At 38.9% G+C, this 21,382-nt stretch overlaps 2 protein-coding genes and 1 long non-coding RNA gene across 3 annotated transcripts; all 3 read left to right on the forward strand.

The window, feature by feature from the left end:
* The first annotated feature begins 2,194 nt into the window (after positions 1 to 2,194).
* LOC130715400 (uncharacterized) lies at positions 2,195 to 4,770 on the forward strand. Its single transcript, XR_009011643.1, has 2 exons — positions 2,195 to 3,053; positions 4,365 to 4,770. It is a non-coding gene; the product is annotated as an uncharacterized LOC130715400 (long non-coding RNA).
* A 189-nt stretch (positions 4,771 to 4,959) lies between these two features.
* LOC130713116 (uncharacterized) lies at positions 4,960 to 5,870 on the forward strand. The gene is made up of 2 exons (XM_057562915.1): positions 4,960 to 5,713; positions 5,836 to 5,870. Exons 1-2 carry the CDS (start codon positions 4,960 to 4,962, stop codon positions 5,868 to 5,870), a joined length of 789 nt encoding a protein of 262 aa, XP_057418898.1.
* Positions 5,871 to 13,645: 7,775 nt separating this feature from the next.
* LOC130713117 (uncharacterized) lies at positions 13,646 to 14,803 on the forward strand. Its single transcript, XM_057562916.1, has 2 exons — positions 13,646 to 14,386; positions 14,603 to 14,803. The coding sequence occupies exons 1-2, from the start codon at positions 13,646 to 13,648 to the stop codon at positions 14,801 to 14,803; spliced, it is 942 nt and encodes a 313-aa protein (XP_057418899.1).
* Positions 14,804 to 21,382: the final 6,579 nt, after the last annotated feature.

Genomic DNA, 21,382 nt, shown 5'->3' on the forward strand with positions numbered 1-21,382 from the left:
TAAAATATGCGTTTTAAAATAAAAAAATTAATATATTAATTTAAATATGGTTGTTCATTAATATAAGTGCTAAACTGAAAATTATAATTTTAATTAAATAAGACAATAATAAATAGGATGAGTCATGAATTTGTATGTTGTGACAAAAAAGTAGAATTTTTTTTTCTTGGAGGGAACAGATGAATTTGGGGTGCCATGTTGAAAAATTGAAAACCATTAGAATTAGTATTCAATTGTTTTTTTTTTCTTTTTTGAAAGATTAGTATTCAATTGTTAATAACCACTGTATTCAATTGGGTGAGCCCTTTCATATATATAGTCTTATAGCTTTTGTAAACTCATGTTTTATTCTTAAAAAAATGATTCACTTCTAAGTGTGACCATAAAAAAAAGTTTCTTGGTTTCATCTTAAAAATTTACACGTTGAGATAATAATACTGTTATAGATGAGTTCAAAAACTAATACTGTCATAGATTTAGAAAAAATAGTTTTATATTCCTTTTTCGTAAATTATTAATTTATTTATTGTGTATTTGGTCATAACTCATAAGTATTATTAAACACCGCAATTAATGTGCCAAAAAAATAGTGAAAATAAGTTTTTTATTTTGGAGGGAAAATGAATTACTTAGGGGGGACATGTGGCATAAGGCTTCTAGAAGAAAACCTTATTTTCATATATATATAGATGACAAAAATTAAAAGTTGTGGGATTGACCATTTCTATCTAGCAAGCCCACATTATTATTAGGCAATTTATATTTGGTTATCATATGTACCTCTGCTGTAATAAATCATTTCATAAGGATTTTTGTGCATCGATCTGATTAAGAAGATTAAGGGATAAAATTTCGTTAATTATATGCTAGCAATAAATACCAGATTAATACTTCATCTGTCCCCTATTATAAATCACTTTTTATGAGTTTTTTATCCTCAAATATAAGTCACTTTACAATATCTATGAAACATTAATTATTTTTTTCATGTCTACCCTTATACTAATACTTAACATTTAATGAATTTTTCAACTTTTCAAAATTTTGCTTTATTTATATGACCATTATCATCTAGAGATAGTGAAATATTAATATAGAGCGAGAACTTTCAATGGGGGTAATTTAGGAAAATTATTAGAAGCCTTCAAATTATTGTTACTATCTAATATTTTTGATCATAGAGAATTATGTAAAAGTGACTTATAATAAGGGACATCGAGTAAGTGATTACTCTATCCTATTATATCATACTTTTGGCTTTTTACCCTACACATTATACAACACTTACCGGTTTTGCTTTCAGTTGAAAACCACATACATTGTATTGAAATTCAAGAACGTGTGTAAGTTTGTGGCCTTGTAACGTGTGAAATGTAAAAGAAATTCAAGATTTTCCTTGACCTTCAGTTGAGTTCTTAAAACCAAACAAGCTATGAATGTACGATTTTAAAACAAATCGTGAATGAGATGAAATTGTTTCACTGAGACAACACTCGTTTTACGTTTTCCCGACTTTAATCCAAAGTCCAAACGTACGCGTGATTTCAATTTCTAAGACTATGTACTCTCTTCATTTCAAAATGATTTATTATTTAAGATTGTATACACAATAGTGTTCATCAATTAATTTAATTTTTTTTTACTAAACCACCTTTGTTTAAAATTGAGCACCTATATGTCAAAAAAAAATTGAGCATCAATGTTCTCGAATGATAGCTCAAGTGGTAAGAGCTTGAGGACATGTGTGTTGGGTGGAGGAGGTTCAGGGATCAATCCTAGAAGGGTGCAATTTATCTTTTCGATAACCAAAAAATAAATTGACACCAATAGCTACCCTGGAAGCATTGATCTCCACATTGAATGTGATCGAGTGTGAAGTCTAGAAGGGCCAAGCCAAGAGTTACGTTTTGTTCTTACATGAACATGGAGGTCCTAGATCTAGGGTTTTGGGAAGTCATTGTTGAGCTTAAGAGAGAACCTGTTTCATACACTGAGAGTCTAGCGTTTTATAGTGGGGCTAAGCCTTTAACTTAGGTCTATTACACATGGGCCTTATTATTGACATGTTGGGCTTGATGATAATAAACCCAAAGATCCTAGCCACGTGCCTATGTAACCTGTCTCGCCTAGTTCTGCCAGGTGTCATCTGTATGGGTCTCGTCGGGCTATACAGGGCAGGACTGTAACGACCTAAATTTTTCCCTCAACTAGAAATAATAGGAGTATTTTAATTAGTATTATTATTAATGCAATTATTATAGTATAATAAAATAAAAATAAAAATCAAGATAAGGATAAGGATGAAATCAAGTTCTAGAGAATTCAAAGGATAAGGATGAGAATAAAAACTTATTTCAGGAAGGACTAAACTGCGAACTGACCTAACTCTGAAGGACCTAACCGTGATTTCAGAAATAGTTTTAATTCAAACTTTGGTCCCTGGTTTTGTCTATAAATACCACCACGAAGTTCAAGTTCAAACCAGCTCAAATTAGAGCAACCCAAGCCTCCAAATCCTTGCTAAACCTTCCCCTCAGCCTCCTAAAGCCTTCCCTAACATCTTCTCCGCCCAACAACCACCATAAAACACCCAACCGAGCTCAAGAAATTCCGAAACTTTAAGCTCTCGGTTCTCCCTCAAATCTCCATCAATTTTGTCGAACCAAGAGTCTATTTTGCTTAGAATTTCACCAGGAAGCTATTCGTGCAAGCATTTTGAAGTTTGGAGGTCTAGATTTCATTCTGCCATTGTTGACCGGAAAAGCTTCACGGTGTTCATCGTTTTGGCCAAACCAGAGACCTTTTCAGCTACCCACCTATACCATTGAGTTCCTGGGAGTGAGAGGAAGCTTTTCCAACCGGTTTCCACCCTTAACTCCACCCTCCCGCCGGAGCTCCGCCGCCAACCACCACCTTCTCCGGCGAGCTCACCGGAAAACTGCTCAGAACTTGGATTTTCTTGCATAGTTCAAATCCTTGTCTTCCATAGGTTCCATATACATATTCGGTTCGGAAAATTAACTTGGTTTGATAGGGTTTCAAGAGACGAGAAGGTATGCAACTTCCCGGCCTTATAACTCACTATTCTTAATGATTCAATGCAAAGTAAGAGTCGATTATGATTCATGGGATTAAAATGAACATTTAGAAAGAAACGGAATGAATTTTGGAGATCCAGAACAAAAGTTATGAATTTTTCAAGTTTAAGCTAAATAATTAATAATTAATTAATTCCTTGGATATTATGGTCGGCTCTGCCGCCTTATCCACCAATGGTCGGCTCTGCCGCCTATCGAAAATGCATGGTCGGCTATGCCGCCTTATAAGTTATATAATGATGGTCGGCTAAGCCGCCTGATTTTAAAGCTATATAACGATGGACGACCTTGCCGCCTAATTATTAAAAAAAAAACCGGATATTAAAGAATAACATGGAATTTTATAACCTTAAGGTGAGAAGTGACTAAAGTGATGTACGACATTATTATTGCAGATAATCGATCGGAGGATTTTTCGAAGAAAGGTAAGGGGGGGAGAATGCTCAACTCATGAGGGAGTATAGTGTGAATAAATAGGTGTTGGACCTCCCTTGGGTCCTATTTGTTTTCAAAAATGATTATTTCAAACGGGATTTATTCCTGAGAATTGACTCGAAGAAGGAGCCTCCGAATTTTTCTTAAACATTTTTTTTGAGGCATCCCGATTTTTAAAAGAAAATATTATTTGATCAATTCTCAGAATAATTCCAAGAGATTTCTATTGGCTTGTGGATACTCTATGAGCAGGAAAGGTCAGTGGCCCCAACTGGACAGTCAAGGCCAGGCTGTGCCATTGGGTAACGCTGTGAGATCTAGGGGATACCGTAAGGGTTGCGGTCCTTGGGGTGTGGTTAGGTGGGACCTACCAACAGGTGATGATGAGGTTTGTCCCATCCGGAACCTAATTCACACTGCAGGCCCTCCGAGGATCATCTTGCCGAGCGGCTTCTCGGTGACTTTCCTGGAGAATGTTGGGCCCACATCCTCATCAAGAGTGTGATGGATTTTTAATGATTGGATTTGATTGTGATCCACATCCTCATCAAGAGTGTGATGGATTTTTAATGATTGGATTTGATTGTGATCCACATCCTCATCAAGAGTGTGATGGATTTTTAATGATTGGATTTGATTGTGATCCACATCCTCGTCTAGAGTGTGTTGAAATCTTGGATGATTTTGTTGGATGCGTTATTACTTTTTACTGGATTTACTTGCTTATTTATTTTACACTGTTTCTCCTGTTTGAGTGTGTTGGATTGCTTCTCACCCCTCTTGTTCTCTGGTTTTCTTGTTTTGATTGGTTGTTCTAATTGAACAACTTAGGGACGGAGTTCGAGGAGAAAGATCTCGAGTGAAAAGTGGTCAAGGCAGGGCGAGCTGTAAATAGTTGTGAATATACGAGAGTGTTCGAGTAGAATAAAGACCAGCCGATGGAAGAAGACGTGTGCGACTGGACTCGTACTCTATCAGACTGTAAAATAAGTATGAAAGCAGTGGGTTTTTTTTTTTGTAATTAAGTTTGTCAAAGTTATCGGGAAAGATTCAGAGGAGTCCATGCGAGACTCTGTGACGTCTTGTCTAAGGAAAGGATCGGAATTGCTTTTAATGACGCTTAGTGAGGCTAACTTTCCTGGAGACGTTCTCAGACTATCAATTGGACATCGATGAATTCTGACCCAAAGGTCTTGTACTTCTTCAAAGTTCATCAATAAAAGTGTTGTTCTCTGAAGATATTCTTATTTTATAGTTAGGTAGGGTGTGAGTTTGGTCGTCACAGAGGTGGTATCAGAGCCTGGTTTTTCTAGGCTAGGGTTAGGGTCTGACGTGCTTCCGAGAGTCGAGAGTCAAGGACTTAGGTTATAGATAATAATAAGTAAGGTTTAGACGGTTTTAACCTTAGGTTTGTTACAGGTGAAGAATGGCTGGTAGACCCCCAAACATCAACGCCAATCTTGCTACCGCTCTAAATGGTCTGACCGAAGTTTTAAGGGCACAGGCGCAGTTCATGCAAGGGGCTTATGTTGTTCCGGGAGGAGAACAACGTGGACTTGATAAGTTTTTGAAGCGGAACCCTCCGAATTTCAAGGGGGAGTACAATCCTGACGGAGCTTATAAATGGATGACCCAAGTAGAAAAGATTCTCAACTCGATGAACTGCACCGACAATCAGAAGGTGAATTATGCCAGTTATCTGCTAGAGGGAGAAGCTGAAACCTGGTGGACCCAGGCTAAACCAAGGATGATCCAAGCTAACCTAATGACTTGGATAGAGTTTAAAAGAGTATTTCTGGAGAAATACTTCCCTGAAGACGTCAAGGCTCGAAAGGAAGTTGAATTTTTGGAGCTGAAACAGGGAAATATGACTATTGGGCAGTATGCAGCTAAATTCGAGGAACTGGCTCAATTTCATCCCTCGTACCGCGATGCTGCAAATGAAAACTCCAAATGTATTACGTTTGAAAACGGATTGAGGCCAGACATCAAAGCTGCCATGGGGTACCAGCAGATTCGAAACTTTTATACGTTGGTAGACAAATGCCGCATATTCGAGAATGACGACAAACAGAGAAGGGAGTACCTGAAAACCCTCGGTCCTCAGAAGAACTTTCGAGGAGGAATTGATAAAAAGAAACAATTCCAGAAAGCTTTCCGATCGCAAGGTCCTTCTTCTGGTAAGAAAAACAAAGACCTGATATACCAGCCGCAAAGTTCTCTCCGATGTTACAATTGTGGAGGGAACCATTATCGGAATGAATGTCCTCACACGCAAGCTGTATGTTACCGGTGCAAACAGCCAGGGCATGTCAGTACAAATTGCCCAAATCCTAAAGTGGAATCTTCCAACAGTGAACGTGGAGGAGCTGGCAACCGCAACAACAACAACAACAATAACAACAAAGGGAAGAAGGAGAACAACAAGGCACCTGCCCGAGGTCGTGTCTTCACTCTGACTGGAGCAGACCTAGAACCAACTGAAGATCTGATTCAAGGTACATGTTTTATGAATGACATTCCTTTAGTTGTTTTGTATGATTCTGGTGCTACCCATTCTTTCATTGCTGTTGATCTCGTGAAACGGTTGCGTTTGGCCACGCAATCTTTATCTCGTAAACTCATAGTATCAACCCCTACTGGAGATACTGTGAGTACTACCTTCCTTTGTAAAGACTGTCCACTTGTAATTCAGGACAGAAATTTTGTGGTAAATCTTATTTGCTTACCACTGTCCCAAATCGATATAATCATGGGAATGGATTGGCTTTCGTCCAATCATGTCCTTCTGGATTGCCATCGTAAAATTATAATCTTCGGATCAGATCCCCCACGTGATGGCAGACTTATTTCTGCTAACAACGTTAACACCTCGGTAAAGCAAGGCGAACAAGTCTATATGCTATTGTGCTCACTGGAAGGAGAGGCGGAACATCCGACGCAGTGCATACCTGTTGTGGAGGAATTTCCGGATGTATTCCCTGATGACATTCCCGGATTACCTCCAGAGAGGGAAGTAGAGTTCGCTATTGACTTGATTCCTGGTACAGGGCCGATATCTATAGCACCCTATAGGATGTCTCCTCTAGAGTTAGCTGAAGTAAAGAGGCAAATCGAGGAGTTGCTAGAAAAGCAATTTATCCGCCCCAGTGTGTCACCATGGGGTGCACCGGTGTTGTTAGTAAAGAAGAAAGACGGTAGTATGAGGATGTGTGTTGATTACCGTCAACTAAACAAGGTGACAATAAAGAATCGATATCCCCTTCCAAGGATAGATGATCTCCTAGATCAGTTGCAAGGAGCCTCGGTGTTCTCAAAGATCGATTTAAGATCAGGATATCATCAAATTCGTGTAAAGGCGGAAGATATTCAGAAGACTGCCTTTCGCACACGATATGGTCATTATGAGTATTTAGTCATGCCTTTTGGAGTGACTAATGCTCCGGCCATATTCATGGATTATATGAATCGAATCTTCCACTCGTTCTTGGACAAGTTTGTCATTGTGTTTATCGATGACATACTTGTATATTCGAAAACAAAGGAGGAGCACGTGGAGCATCTAAGGGCTGTTCTGCAAATATTGAAGGAAAAGCAACTGTATGCCAAGCTATCTAAGTGTGAATTTTGGCTGGATCGGGTTAATTTTCTTGGGCATGTGGTCACTGCTGAGGGAATTTCTGTTGATCCCTCTAAAGTTGAAGCGGTGTTAAAGTGGGAAAGGCCAAAGACTGTTACAGAGATTAGGAGTTTCCTTGGTCTTGCTGGCTATTATCGGAAGTTTATTGAAGGATTTTCGAAACTGGCTTTGCCTTTAACTCGGCTTACTCGCAAAGGAGAACCTTTCGTGTGGACTACGCAATGCGAGGAAAGTTTTCAACAGTTAAAGACCAAGCTGACGACAGCCCCAGTGTTAACTATCCCTGATCCTAAACAAGACTTTGAAGTGTATTGTGACGCTTCTAAGCAGGGTCTTGGATGCGTGCTAATGCAACAAGGAAAGGTTGTGGCGTATGCTTCACGACAACTCCGACCTCATGAAGAAAACTATCCCACTCATGACTTGGAATTGGCCGCTATTGTGTTTGCCCTGAAGTTATGGCGACATTACTTGTATGGAGCCAAGTTCGTGGTATACAGTGACCATAAGAGTCTAAAATTTCTATTTAGCCAGAAGGAGATGAATATGAGACAGCGAAGGTGGATGGATTTCTTGCAGGATTATGATTTTGACCTGCAATATTACCCTGGGAAAGCTAATTTGGTAGCTGATGCTTTGAGTCGCAAATCTCTTCATGTTTCAGCTATGATGATCAAGGAGCTGGAACTAATCGAAGAGTTCAGTAATCTGAATCTGGCAGTAGAAACTACCCCCACCAACTTAAAACTGGGAATGTTAAAAATTTCCAATGATTTTCTGGAGCAAGTAAAGGAGGCACAACAAAATGATGAGTATCTCCAAAAACGAAAAGAGGCTGGCGCTGAGATTAGAGAAGATGCCACAGGAATTTTGCGACTCAACAACAGAATCTGTGTACCCAATGATGCAACTTTGAGAAGGTTGATCTTGGATGAAGCACATAAGAGTAATTTGAGCATTCATCCAGGAACCAATAAGATGTACGCAGATCTAAAGAAAATGTTTTGGTGGCGAGGAATGAAGAAGGATGTGGCAAAATATGTAGCGGCTTGCCTGGTGTGCCAAAAAGCGAAAGTTGAGCATCAGAAGCCTGCTGGGATGCTACAACCCCTAGAGATTCCGGTATGGAAGTGGGATGCTATAGCCATGGATTTTGTATCCGGATTACCAAGAACTTCTTCTGGATACGACGCTATATGGGTAATTGTGGATCGATTGACAAAGTCAGCACACTTTTTACCCATCAAAGTTACCCATTCTCTGGAGAAGTTAACCCAGTTATATATAAAAGAAATAGTAAGATTACATGGAATCCCAACAACTATTGTCTCAGATCGAGATCCCAGATTCCTATCAAGATTCTGGGGAAGTTTACATCAAGCTTTGGGAACTCAACTACGACTAAGCTCCGCTTATCATCCTCAAACTGATGGTCAGTCGGAAAGAACCATTCAGACTCTCGAGGATTTGCTGCGAGCTTGTGTACTAGAATACAAAGGGAGCTGGGATCAATACCTTCCTTTGATCGAATTTACTTATAATAACAGTTTTCATTCCAGTATCGGAATGGCACCGTATGAGGCGTTATACAGAAGAAAGTGTCGAACACCACTATGCTGGTTCAATGATGGAGATAAGCTGACCGGAAGTGGTGCAAAGGATGACAGAGATAGTAAGAGACATACGAGAGAAGATGAGAATGTCTCAAGATCGACAAAAGAGTTATTACGATCAAAGGAGGAAACCTCTGGAATTCCAAGAAGGAGACCATGTTTTCTTAAAGGTAAACCCGACCACGGGAGTAGGACGAGTATTGAAGGCCAAGAAACTTACTCCAAAATTTATTGGGCCTTATCAAATTATAAAAAGGGTTGGCCCAGTCGCATACCAGATTGCTTTGCCACCAGTATTATCAAATCTTCATAATGTATTCCACGTATCTCAACTGCGAAAATATGTACCTGACCCTTCCCATGTACTGGAACCGGAGACCATTCAGTTGAAGGACAATTTAACCTTTAGTGTCCCTCCAGTACAAATAGTGGATCGACGAATCAAGCAACTTAGGGGAAAGGAGATTCCGTTGGTCAAAGTAGCTTGGGGGACGGGAATGGAAGAAGAAGCCACTTGGGAATTGGAGGATCAAATGAAGAAAAGTCATCCGTTTCTCTTCAACTAGGTATGAAATTTCGAGGACGAAATTTTCTTTCTAGTGGGGGAGAAATGTAACGACCTAAATTTTTCCCTCAACTAGAAATAATAGGAGTATTTTAATTAGTATTATTATTAATGCAATTATTATAGTATAATAAAATAAAAATAAAAATCAAGATAAGGATAAGGATGAAATCAAGTTCTAGAGAATTCAAAGGATAAGGATGAGAATAAAAAATTATTTCAGGAAGGACTAAACTGCGAACTGACCTAACTCTGAAGGACCTAACCGTGATTTCAGAAATAGTTTTAATTCAAACTTTGGTCCCTGGTTTTGTCTATAAATACCACCACGAAGTTCAAGTTCAAACCAGCTCAAATTAGAGCAACCCAAGCCTCCAAATCCTTGCTAAACCTTCCCCTCAGCCTCCTAAAGCCTTCCCTAACATCTTCTCCGCCCAACAACCACCATAAAACACCCAACCGAGCTCAAGAAATTCCGAAACTTTAAGCTCTCGGTTCTCCCTCAAATCTCCATCAATTTTGTCGAAACAAGAGTCTATTTTGCTTAGAATTTCACCAGGAAGCTATTCGTGCAAGAATTTTGAAGTTTGGAGGTCTATATTTCATTCTGCCATTGTTGACCGGAAAAGCTTCACGGTGTTCATCGTTTTGGCCAAACCAGAGACCTTTTCAGCTACCCACCTATACCATTGAGTTCCTGGGAGTGAGAGGAAGCTTTTCCAACCGGTTTCCACCCTTAACTCCACCCTCCCGCCGGAGCTCCGCCGCCAACCACCACCTTCTCCGGCGAGCTCACCGGAAAACTGCTCAGAACTTGGATTTTCTTGCATAGTTCAAATCCTTGTCTTCCATAGGTTCCATATACATATTCGGTTCGGAAAATTAACTTGGTTTGATAGGGTTTCAAGAGACGAGAAGGTATGCAACTTCCCGGCCTTATAACTCACTATTCTTAATGATTCAATGCAAAGTAAGAGTCGATTATGATTCATGGGATTAAAATGAACATTTAGAAAGAAACGGAATGAATTTTGGAGATCCAGAACAAAAGTTATGAATTTTTCAAGTTTAAGCTAAATAATTAATAATTAATTAATTCCTTGGATATTATGGTCGGCTCTGCCGCCTTATCCACCAATGGTCGGCTCTGCCGCCTATCGAAAATGCATGGTCGGCTATGCCGCCTTATAAGTTATATAATGATGGTCGGCTAAGCAGCCTGATTTTAAAGCTATATAACGATGGACGACCTTGCCGCCTAATTATTAAAAAAAAAACCGGATATTAAAGAATAACATGGAATTTTATAACCTTAAGGTGAGAAGTGACTAAAGTGATGTACGACATTATTATTGCAGATAATCGATCGGAGGATTTTTCGAAGAAAGGTAAGGGGGGGAGAATGCTCAACTCATGAGGGAGTATAGTGTGAATAAATAGGTGTTGGACCTCCCTTGGGTCCTATTTGTTTTCAAAAATGATTATTTCAAACGGGATTTATTCCTGAGAATTGACTCGAAGAAGGAGCCTCCGAATTTTTCTTAAACATTTTTTTTGAGGCATCCCGATTTTTAAAAGAAAATATTATTTGATCAATTCTCAGAATAATTCCAAGAGATTTCTATTGGCTTGTGGATACTCTATGAGCAGGAAAGGTCAGTGGCCCCAACTGGACAGTCAAGGCCAGGCTGTGCCATTGGGTAACGCTGTGAGATCTAGGGGATACCGTAAGGGTTGCGGTCCTTGGGGTGTGGTTAGGTGGGACCTACCAACAGGTGATGATGAGGTTTGTCCCATCCGGAACCTAATTCACACTGCAGGCCCTCCGAGGATCATCTTGCCGAGCGGCTTCTCGGTGACTTTCCTGGAGAATGTTGGGCCCACATCCTCATCAAGAGTGTGATGGATTTTTAATGATTGGATTTGATTGTGATCCACATCCTCATCAAGAGTGTGATGGATTTTTAATGATTGGATTTGATTGTGATCCACATCCTCATCAAGAGTGTGATGGATTTTTAATGATTGGATTTGATTGTGATCCACATCCTCGTCTAGAGTGTGTTGAAATCTTGGATGATTTTGTTGGATGCGTTATTACTTTTTACTGGATTTACTTGCTTATTTATTTTACACTGTTTCTCCTGTTTGAGTGTGTTGGATTGCTTCTCACCCCTCTTGTTCTCTGGTTTTCTTGTTTTGATTGGTTGTTCTAATTGAACAACTTAGGGACGGAGTTCGAGGAGAAAGATCTCGAGTGAAAAGTGGTCAAGGCAGGGCGAGCTGTAAATAGTTGTGAATATACGAGAGTGTTCGAGTAGAATAAAGACCAGCCGATGGAAGAAGACGTGTGCGACTGGACTCGTACTCTATCAGACTGTAAAATAAGTATGAAAGCAGTGGGTTTTTTTTTTTTGTAATTAAGTTTGTCAAAGTTATCGGGAAAGATTCAGAGGAGTCCATGCGAGACTCTGTGACGTCTTGTCTAAGGAAAGGATCGGAATTGCTTTTAATGACGCTTAGTGAGGCTAACTTTCCTGGAGACGTTCTCAGACTATCAATTGGACATCGATGAATTCTGACCCAAAGGTCTTGTACTTCTTCAAAGTTCATCAATAAAAGTGTTGTTCTCTGAAGATATTCTTATTTTATAGTTAGGTAGGGTGTGAGTTTGGTCGTCACAAGGACCAGCCCACAGAGTAACTCGTCTCGCATAGTTCTGCCAGGTGTCATCTATATGGGTCTCGCCAGACTATACGAGACGGAACCAATCCACAAGCTCGCAAGACGTCGAGTATAGAGGCAAGTTCGTTCCACATTTAAGTTAATAAAGGGTTTCATTTAACCAAATGTCTGTTTGGCTTTTTCATTCTAAAAAAAATATAAATAAATAAATTTTCTAGATAGCCTTCAATCGGATCGTAAATAGTACATGTTGTAGTTTTTTTTAGAACTTTAGATAATGTTTCAAAAATAAAAAGAACTCTAGAGGATCATCATTCTCCATTCCACTTTTGAAGAAAAGAGAAGAACCTTTATATCAATTAAATGCCCGAATACTAAAATAAGCCAGTTATCCTCTGCAAAAATATTTGTAATTTCTCTTTCAAGATTCGAACCCTGGACCTTCCTCTCCCACCCTTATGTCCCCTTCATAATATTTACGGTTCCTTTTTTGCATTGAAAATTTTCTTCATCAACATTATTTGTCCGTTTGTTAAACTTATTTTTATAGCAGATATGTTTATGTAAGGGTTTGACAATGTAAATAGTTTATAGTTTGCATTAATGCTATTTTGACCTTATTTTTCATAAGTTGTTTAGACTGACTTATAAGTAAAAGTACATGCTATTTTTAATCACAAAAAAAATTAATATTATTTAAATTCATATTTAAATATAGAATCTCATCATCTTTTCGATGTATAAAAACAAATATAAAATCTCATGAAATATGACATCATGAGAAAAAAATAGATATTTAACTCCCTTAGATTCAAAATCATGGGCTTAATTATATATAGAGTGGATATATATGGTTGAGATTTATTTCTCTATTAACGGATTTATTTCTGATTTGTTATATTCCGACAACTATTGTAGTTTTTTTTATGGTTAATTGATCAGCACTTATGGGCCATTCTATGACCCAGCCCATCTCTCTACATGGCTCGGTGAGCTCTATCAACCCTGAGATGGACCTGAGTCTGAAGCTTGCCCCAGGAAACCAACAACAAAATTTAAACCCGACCCAGGTGGGGGGTGACGGGTTAAAAAATCCCCATTTTGAAGGTAGGGATTTGGGTTCACAAATTGTAGTTCTTGAAACTCAGCACGTACAACCAGCAACTTAGGGAGGGGGACGACAGCAATTTTGTGCGGGTACTTTAGACCTTAACGCGGGCATGAAAGAAGTGATTACGGTAGAGGTGAGCAACCAGTTTGAGATACTGACGAGGAGGGCAAGATCAAGGTCTTCTCAAGGAACAGGAGCCTTACTTGAACGAACGGTGTCACAGAATTCTGCTTCATCCCAAAGGAGAGAGCTTCGACAGGCAATACACCAAGAGTACCCTCAGAGTTCAATTTGCAGCAATCCTAGACATACCCTGTGGTTGGAGGGACGCCAGTCTCAAGCTGAATTGATTTGGGAGCTTGGCAAGAGGTGTGGTGCGTCCTTCACAGGTAGTGATGAGGAGATGATTAGCAGATTGAAAGCACTTCAGCAGAGAGATGAAGCAGGTGCTACTGAAGTACTGCGACATGTCCAAGGTGGGATTAATAATCATGATCAATGAAGATACTCTCATATAACATTCGAGGGTTGGGAGATACGGCTAAAAGGAGGGTGATTCGAGAGGTTCTCTGTAGAAATCAGGTAGACATGGTATGCATCCAAGAAACAAAGTCGAGTTATGTAGATAGACGTTTGTGTGCTCAGTTGTGGGGTGATACAGAGTTTGACTGGCGTGCAATTCCAGCTGTTAATGCAGCTGACGACCTACTGTGCATTTGGAAACTGAACACTTTTGTCTTGGAAGATTTTGTGCAGGGTTCTGGTTACCTTGGCCTTATCGGGTTTTGGGAGCATAGTCACCAGAAGTGTGTTATTGTGAATGTATACTCTGCTTGCAATTTGGACCAGAAAATGATTTTATGGGCTGCACTGAGAGATTGGAAGGCGAGCTGTTCAATCTTGGCTTGGTGCTTGGCTGAAGATTTCAATTCAGTGTGGTGTGAAGAGGAACGCAGGGGCATAGCACAAACCAATAGCTCTCAGCGGCGTGATATGTATGAATTTAATTCTTTTATTTCTGACATGGTTATTTCTGATATCCCCCTGGCAGGGAAAAAATTTACGTGGCAAAGACCAAATAATATGGCATTGAGCAGAATAGATAGATTTCTGGTTTCCGATCACTGGTCAGAATTATGGCCTAATTGTTCACAGCTTGTCATGGACCGTGATATTTCAGATCATTGTCTATTACTGCTGCGACGTTCAGTGGAGGATTGGGGCCCTAAACCTTTTCACGTACTTAACTGCTGGCTCAATGACCCGTCTCTTCCTGCAGTAGTGGAAAAATCTTGGTCTGATCTGCGGTTCCGAGGCTGGGGAGCGTACATACTGAAGGAAAATTGAAGGGCCTTCGCTTGAATCTGAAAGATTGGAATAAAAATGTGTTTGGTAATTTAAACAGCAAGAGGGAGTCTTTGGTTCACCAAATTAATGCCCTTGATGCTATGGCAGATTATGGGGAACTCTCTGTGGCGGATCAAGGGCGTCATAGAGAGTTATCGGCTGAATTTTGGCAAGTCCTACGTCTTCATGAATCATTACTTTGTCAGAAAGCCAGAACAAAATGGATTGCAGAAGGAGATGAAAATACCAGTTACTTCCATTCCACAATTAACTGAAAGCGGCGTGCCAACTCTATACTGGGGTTACTAATTGATGGCATATGGGACGAACATCCTATGCGTGTTAAGGAGGCTGTAAGAGGCTTTTTTGAATCAAAGTTTAAGTCTGTCTCGGGTCCTCGGCCTACATTGGATGAGGTTGTCTTCAAAACTTTATCAGATGTGGATAATTCTTCTCTATCAGCTCCTTTCTCTGATGAAGAAATTCGGTCTGCGGTTTGGGGATGTGGTGATAAAAGCCCGGGCCCTGACGGGTTTAATTTCAAATTCATCCAAAAATTCTGGTCAATTCTAAAGGGTGATTTCTCTAAGGCAGTAAAGGAGTTTCACCGTCGGGGAGCTTGGCCTAAGGGCAGTAACGCATCTTTTATTGCTCTCATTCCAAAGGTGAATTCTCCCCAAAATTTAAATGAATTCAGACCTATCTCCTTGATTGGTTGCATCTACAAGGTTGTTTCAAACCTGCTTGCATTGAGGTTACAACCTGTGATGGGGAAACTGATTGATGAACGTCAATTCGCTTTTATTGGAGGGCGGTACATGCTTGACAGTGTTTCAGTTGTGAATGAGGTTGTGCATGATGCCAAAGTTAGGAAGAGACCAACATTGATTTTTAAAGTGGACTATGAAAAAGCGTATGACTCTGTTGAATGGGATTTTCTGTTGTATATACTAAAGCGGATGAAGTTCAGCGATAAGTGGATTCTTTGGGTTAAGAGCTGTTTGGAGTCCGCCTCTGTGTCGATTTTGGTTAATGGAAGTCCAACAGCGGAATTCAAGATGGAACGTGGACTTAGACAAGGCGATCCGCTTGCACCTTTTTTATTCCTTATTGTGGCGGAAGGTCTTAATGGCCTTTTCATGAATGCTGTTAAACTGGGAGAATTTAAAGGTTATCAAGTGGGGACTAATAGTTCTTGTGAGGTCTCCCTCCTTCAGTTTGCCGATGACACTATCTTTATGGGAGAAGCCTCGTTCAAGAATGTGGTTGTGATGAAGGGAATCCTTCGATGTTTTGAGTTGATTTCTGGGCTCAAAGTGAACTTTCGTAAGAGCAAATTAGCTTCTGTTGCTCTTGATTTGAACTCTGCGCAGAATTTTGCCTCCTTCTTACACTGTAAATTGATGAGCATTCCGTTCGTTTATCTTGGCATTCCCATTGGGGCTCGGGCCGATCGCCTTCAAACATGGGAACCAGTTATTTCAAAATTCCGGCGTAGGCTATCATCTTGGAGGCGTAAATCAGTATCTTTTGGAGGGCGCATTTGCCTTATTCAGAGTGTTCTTTCAGTTGTACCACTGTTTTCTTATCTTTCTTCCGTATCCCTGTGTGTGTGGTTAATACTTGTAACAGGATTATGAGGGAATTCTTGTGGGGCGAAAGAGAAGAAGAGAGAAAGATCACTTGGGTCAGTTGGGCAACCATTTGCAAACCTAAAGACGCTGGTGGTTTGGGCATCAAGGATCTATCAATGTTTAATAAGGCGATGCTCGGGAAGTGGATGTGGAAATGGCGTATGGATCCTAACTGTTTGTGGAGTCGGGTAATTAGATCAAAGTACCCAGATCAGTCTTTTCAGCCTGAGTCCGCGTGGTGGCGTGATGTACAAGGGGCTTGCACTGTAGAAGGATCAAATTGGCTTAGTGAGGGCTCACGGAAGTCAGTCCGGATGGGGAAACAACACCAGTTTTTAGCACAAGGACTGGGTAGGTCAGGGTAGTCTCCGCTGCAAATTCACTCGACTGTATAACCTTTCAAGGCTGAAAAGGGCTGCTATTTCTGAGTGTGGGAGATGGCTGAATGGCAGTTGGCATTGGGAATTTCGATGGCGTCGACCGCTGCTGGGTCGCGAGCTACAATGGGAGGCAGATTTGATGACTGATCTCAGTCATATTTAGCTCTTTGAAGGTTCCTTAGATCGCTGGACTTGGCTGGCTAGCGATGATGGTAATTTTTCAGTAAATTCTGCTTACTTACTTTTGCAGGGCTCTACCTTCATGGAGCAAGATCATGCGGCTTTTGAAGTTTGGCGGTCTTTTACACCTTCAAACGTAAAGGCTTTTGCATGGAGAATTTTATTGGATCGAATTGCAAGCAAGGAGAATCTTCTCAAGCGTAGGGTCTTGACTGATGAAGAACAAGCTCAATGCAGTTTCTGTTGTAATTGTGTGGAATCTTACTGGCATTTGCTATTCATGTGCCCATGCTCGCCGTAGATTTGGCAGCTTGGTTTTGATTGGCTTGGTGTAAACAGTGTTACTGCTTCCTCCCCGAGGGATCTTCTAATTCGTTTTAAGATTGGCTGGAACAACACACAAATGCGTGCAGCTTTATCTGTGTGGTTAGCGACTGTATGGAACCTTTGGTTAATGAGGAACTCAATTGTGTTTAGAGGTGAGCAGTTTAATCATGACAAGGTGTTGGAGCTTATCAAGAGACACTCCTGGGCGTGGTCTAAAGCTAACACAAAGGATTTTCATTACCCCTTTTATGATTGGTTCACTAATCCACTAGTTTGCATTCATGGGTTGTAAACTGCTGGGCTTTTAGTATCACTCTGATGTGGTTTTGGTGGACTGTGTTTCCAATAATTCACTTGGAGGATGCATTTCTCGTTGCTGTTCAAGTGGTGGTGGTACTTGATAGTGTTGCTTTCCTCATGTGTTACTTGGAACCATTGTGGGGTCTGTTAAGGGGATTGCAGTATCATTTTTGTTTTGCTTTGCATTCATGGGCTGCTTGGAAAGTAACTACTTTTACCTGGGATCTGTGTCTTGCATTTTGTTGGTTTGAGCGTGGACTATGGTGGTGCTGCTATGTGTTGGAATCTGTATCTGCTAGATGGAGAATAATATTTTGAGTTGGGGTTTGTCGGGTTTATGTTTTTCTCCCGGCAGTGCTGCTTTGTACTTGTAGTTAATGTACTCTTTTTCCTTACTAGATTTTTCCTAAGGGGGTTTTTCTAGCAAGGTTTTAATGAGGCATTTCTATTAAGATTTGCTTCCGGTGAGAGGGGTTTTTTTTGTTTTGAGCTGTTTTATGTCGCTTTCTCTTCTGCTTTTTTTTTTCCTGCATTGGGTTGAAGTACCCCTTGTAGTTCATTCAATAAAATTTGGCTTATCTAAAAAAAACCATTTTTATTATTGTACATCAGTACATGTATAATTACTACAATTACTAGGATTTGATTTATTTTTCTGTAATTGTATATTATAATGAGATGCAATTATTACCTTAATTTTCCTCGTTGTGGCTTATATATAAATTCATCCATCATTGTATACTGTATAGTAAACCAAGCAATAGTAATATTTAGTTTCGTTGTCTCCGGTTATAAAGGGGAAGAAATTAAATTAAACATTCTTTTCAGTCATCAAGCACATTCAAGCCAACACATTCGTGTTAAAAACAATGGTATCAGGTATGCATCTTCTTTCACTTTTCCTTTCATCTAATTCATCAAATTATAATCCCATAATTATTTTTACTTGACTTGTGAATTGTGATTAAGATTGATCATGTCTAAATTTATAAAAACAATTCTAACCTTTTTATTGAATTTTTAGCTTTTCTTTTAAATGATTTTTTTTTCCGAAATTGACATATATAATATCATGTGAGCAATTCCTGGGTTTCTTACCGTTATTTCCTTCTAAGACCATTTACAATGGGTGAGTTGAGTTTAGTGTTTAGTGTTGAGTGGGTAGTGTAGTGGTGTTTAGGGGTGTGTTGAGTTTGAGAAGAGAGGAGAGAGGTGTTGAGTTTATTCAACATGTTGAGTTTGGTCTCGGAATGCCATGTGACGGCCAACGAATGGCCGGGCCAGGCGCGTGTGATGCACGGCTCGACAGGGCGCGTGTGTCATGCGCTGTAGAGAGAGAAAATGAAAATGTTGGATAGGGTCTGACACGTGGCGAGCCCTGATTGGTTCGCTGGATTTTTATCTTCTTAATTTTTTAAACTCAATTATTTCATTAGAAAAAAAAATTTCGGAAAAATTTTTTATACCAAAATTCATGATTTTTTTTCCTCTATAAATAGAGACTTGGTTTTGTTAGATTTGGACACAGAAAAAAATCCAAGTTTTTCACCATCTTATTGTGTGCTTAGTTTGTTATCTTGCATTTTAAGTTAAGAAAATAAAATATATTATTTTCTATATTTAAAAAAAATTAAATTGTTAAATGTTTATTGTTTTAATTTTATTTAAATCGATAATTGTAATTTTATATAATCATAAAAACAAAAATATAAAATTAAATAAAAATATGAAATAAAAAAGTGGTGGGGTAGGGTGAGTGGTGGGATAAGGTGTTGAATGAAAAATTATTGGAGTGGATAAAAGTTGAATGAGTGTTGAATTGGAGAGAGAAGATGATGTGGAGTGTTGGGAAGAAAAAAAAGTGGTGTTGAGTGTTGAAAACCATTGTATATGATCTAACATATAGCAGTAGTAGTCTGAACTAAAAACTGTTATTTCTGGGTGACACAGGTAGATACGTCACTGCCATTATTGAGGTCCTAGTGGTTGTGGTACGACTTTGCTGGTTATCTTTTGTTTTTGAAGTAACACGTTGAATCCAATGAGCAGGGAGCAGCAAAAGCTCCAAAAATAAAGTAACAAAAATATGGGAAAGAATGTAAATGCTTTTTTCAGGGTTATTATTTGTGAGTAGTGTGTGAGTGAGTTTTGAAGTGAGTGGAATGGGAGGGTATATTTTTATTTTCCAGATTAGAAGAATTATATATATTTTTTATTATAATAAATAAGTGATTAATATTGTGTTTATGTTATTTTATTATTTTATATCATTAATTTTTAAAAATTATTAAATTGCATCATATTTTAATTGAAAATAAAAATATATTCTCCCACCCTTTCCTAAAAAAACAACTCACAAATGGAGTGAGTAAGCGGGCCAAAGTCTACATAACCAGCAGTCCGCTGGGCTTTAGATGGAGAATGGTGGTTGTTTAAATGTGGGTCTATATGGGTTAGCCTGTTTATCACATGGATTAAATGGTTTAACTGACAAATTTGAAGAATGATCCGTGGGCCTAAATAACTTTTAAAAAAATAAAAACTCACATGGACCATGTAGAGATGCCTAGTGTTATTTTTTTATTAAAAAGAAGAAACGCTTGTATATAAGGATTTTTTAAGGTTGGAATTTTGTATTTTATTTTTCTAAATTTTAAGGGGGGTTTAAGGTATTTTTAGTATTAATTTTTTTTATTTTAAAATACATTAATGGCATGCGGGTTAGCCTGTTTATCCGTAGGTTAAGCAGAGTAGATGAAAACTACCCAAAATACATACTCATTTAAACGCGAGCCAACCTACACGAAGAGAACCCACGCGGGGCATACCTAGACCACTTACCTCGCTCTGCTCACAAACAATTTTAGCAATAATAATAAAAATGTGCTTAAAGGAAAGAGTGGTTTGAGGAATGAAGTGAAGGTATGAAAAACACTAGAAATGAGGGTTTGAATAGAGTTTTGCAATAAAAATGGTTTCTTTTTAAGTTCACTAAAGTCTCTCGGTTTCAAAGGTAGAAGAGCAAAGAGTAAAGAGAGAAACACACAAGGATTTTATCATGGTTCACTTGAACAAATCCTCAAGCTAATCCAGTCCATCCGTTAAGGTGATTTGTTCCTTCGTCGAATGAAGGTAATCCACTGATCAAAGGATGTTACAACTGCACTAGCACACCTTGCTCAGTGACTAACAATTCTAAGAACTAGCAAACACTAAGACACATAAGTCTTAGTCTTCTCAAGACTATTGACCTAACCGGTCCCTTAAGGAAATACAATCAAGAGTTTGAAAGATTGTGTTTACAAGAAAGTAGCTTCTAAACAAGCAAAGTGTAAACAAAGTACACTACTAAAAAAACGTGAATTACCGACGGATTTTAGCGACAGATAATAATCCGTCGCTATTACCGACGGACTGCGACAAAAAGTTAGGACTTGATGGAAACTGAGACTCCAAGATGCTAAAGTGGCTCTAAATTACTTGCCATGAAAAATAGAAATAGATTATAGAGGACCTATAGATTACTTCCAAGATGCTAAAGTGGCTCTAAATTACTTGCAAAGAAATAGTCTAATAACAACATCTTGATGATGAGATAAATCCTAATCATATAGATTATAGAGGACCTGAACTAGTCAACCAAGATTGTACTGAACATACTTTTGCAGCCAGGGAGTAATATTTGGATATTTGGATCTAAGGACAGAGGTTTAACACTGTTGGAGGGTAATGTGTTTTGTATCGTTCCTGTTCAGTGTTTTTCAATATTTAAGAAGAATTTGTGATTTTTCCTTTCAGATTTTGATTGTTTAAAATACAATGTAAAATATTTCATATACATTCATTCACCTAAATGCTTTATCATTAGTCTTCGTTTCTGTTGTATTTTTGTTCTGTTGTGTTGGGCTACTTAGTTTACTAGTTAGCCTTTTAGATTTTAGCTATTAGTTTTAGTTGGCTACTGTTCTATTTCTATTTGCCTATTTTTTGCACTCCGTAATGTTGAGCAAGCTCTCGAATCAGTTCACATGTTGTGTCATATGCCTAGTTTTAGTTTTATGCAATCT

The sequence above is a fragment of the Lotus japonicus genome, chromosome 4 (genome assembly GCF_012489685.1).
Source record: "Lotus japonicus ecotype B-129 chromosome 4, LjGifu_v1.2".
Classification (NCBI taxonomy): Eukaryota; Viridiplantae; Streptophyta; class Magnoliopsida; order Fabales; family Fabaceae; genus Lotus; species Lotus japonicus.

What these genes read in the sequence shown, in the direction of transcription:
- LOC130713117 (XM_057562916.1), top strand. Translation starts at nt 13,646, where the DNA reads ATGAAGATACTCTCATATAACATTCGAGGGTTGGGAGATACGGCTAAA. An exon ending in GGGGCCCTAAACCTTTTCAC is followed by an intron (nt 14,387 to 14,602) that starts GTACTTAACTGC and finishes ATGCTATGGCAG; the next exon opens with ATTATGGGGAACTCTCTGTG.
- LOC130713116 (XM_057562915.1), top strand. Translation starts at nt 4,960, where the DNA reads ATGGCTGGTAGACCCCCAAACATCAACGCCAATCTTGCTACCGCTCTA. An exon ending in ATCGCAAGGTCCTTCTTCTG is followed by an intron (nt 5,714 to 5,835) that starts GTAAGAAAAACA and finishes CGGTGCAAACAG; the next exon opens with CCAGGGCATGTCAGTACAAA.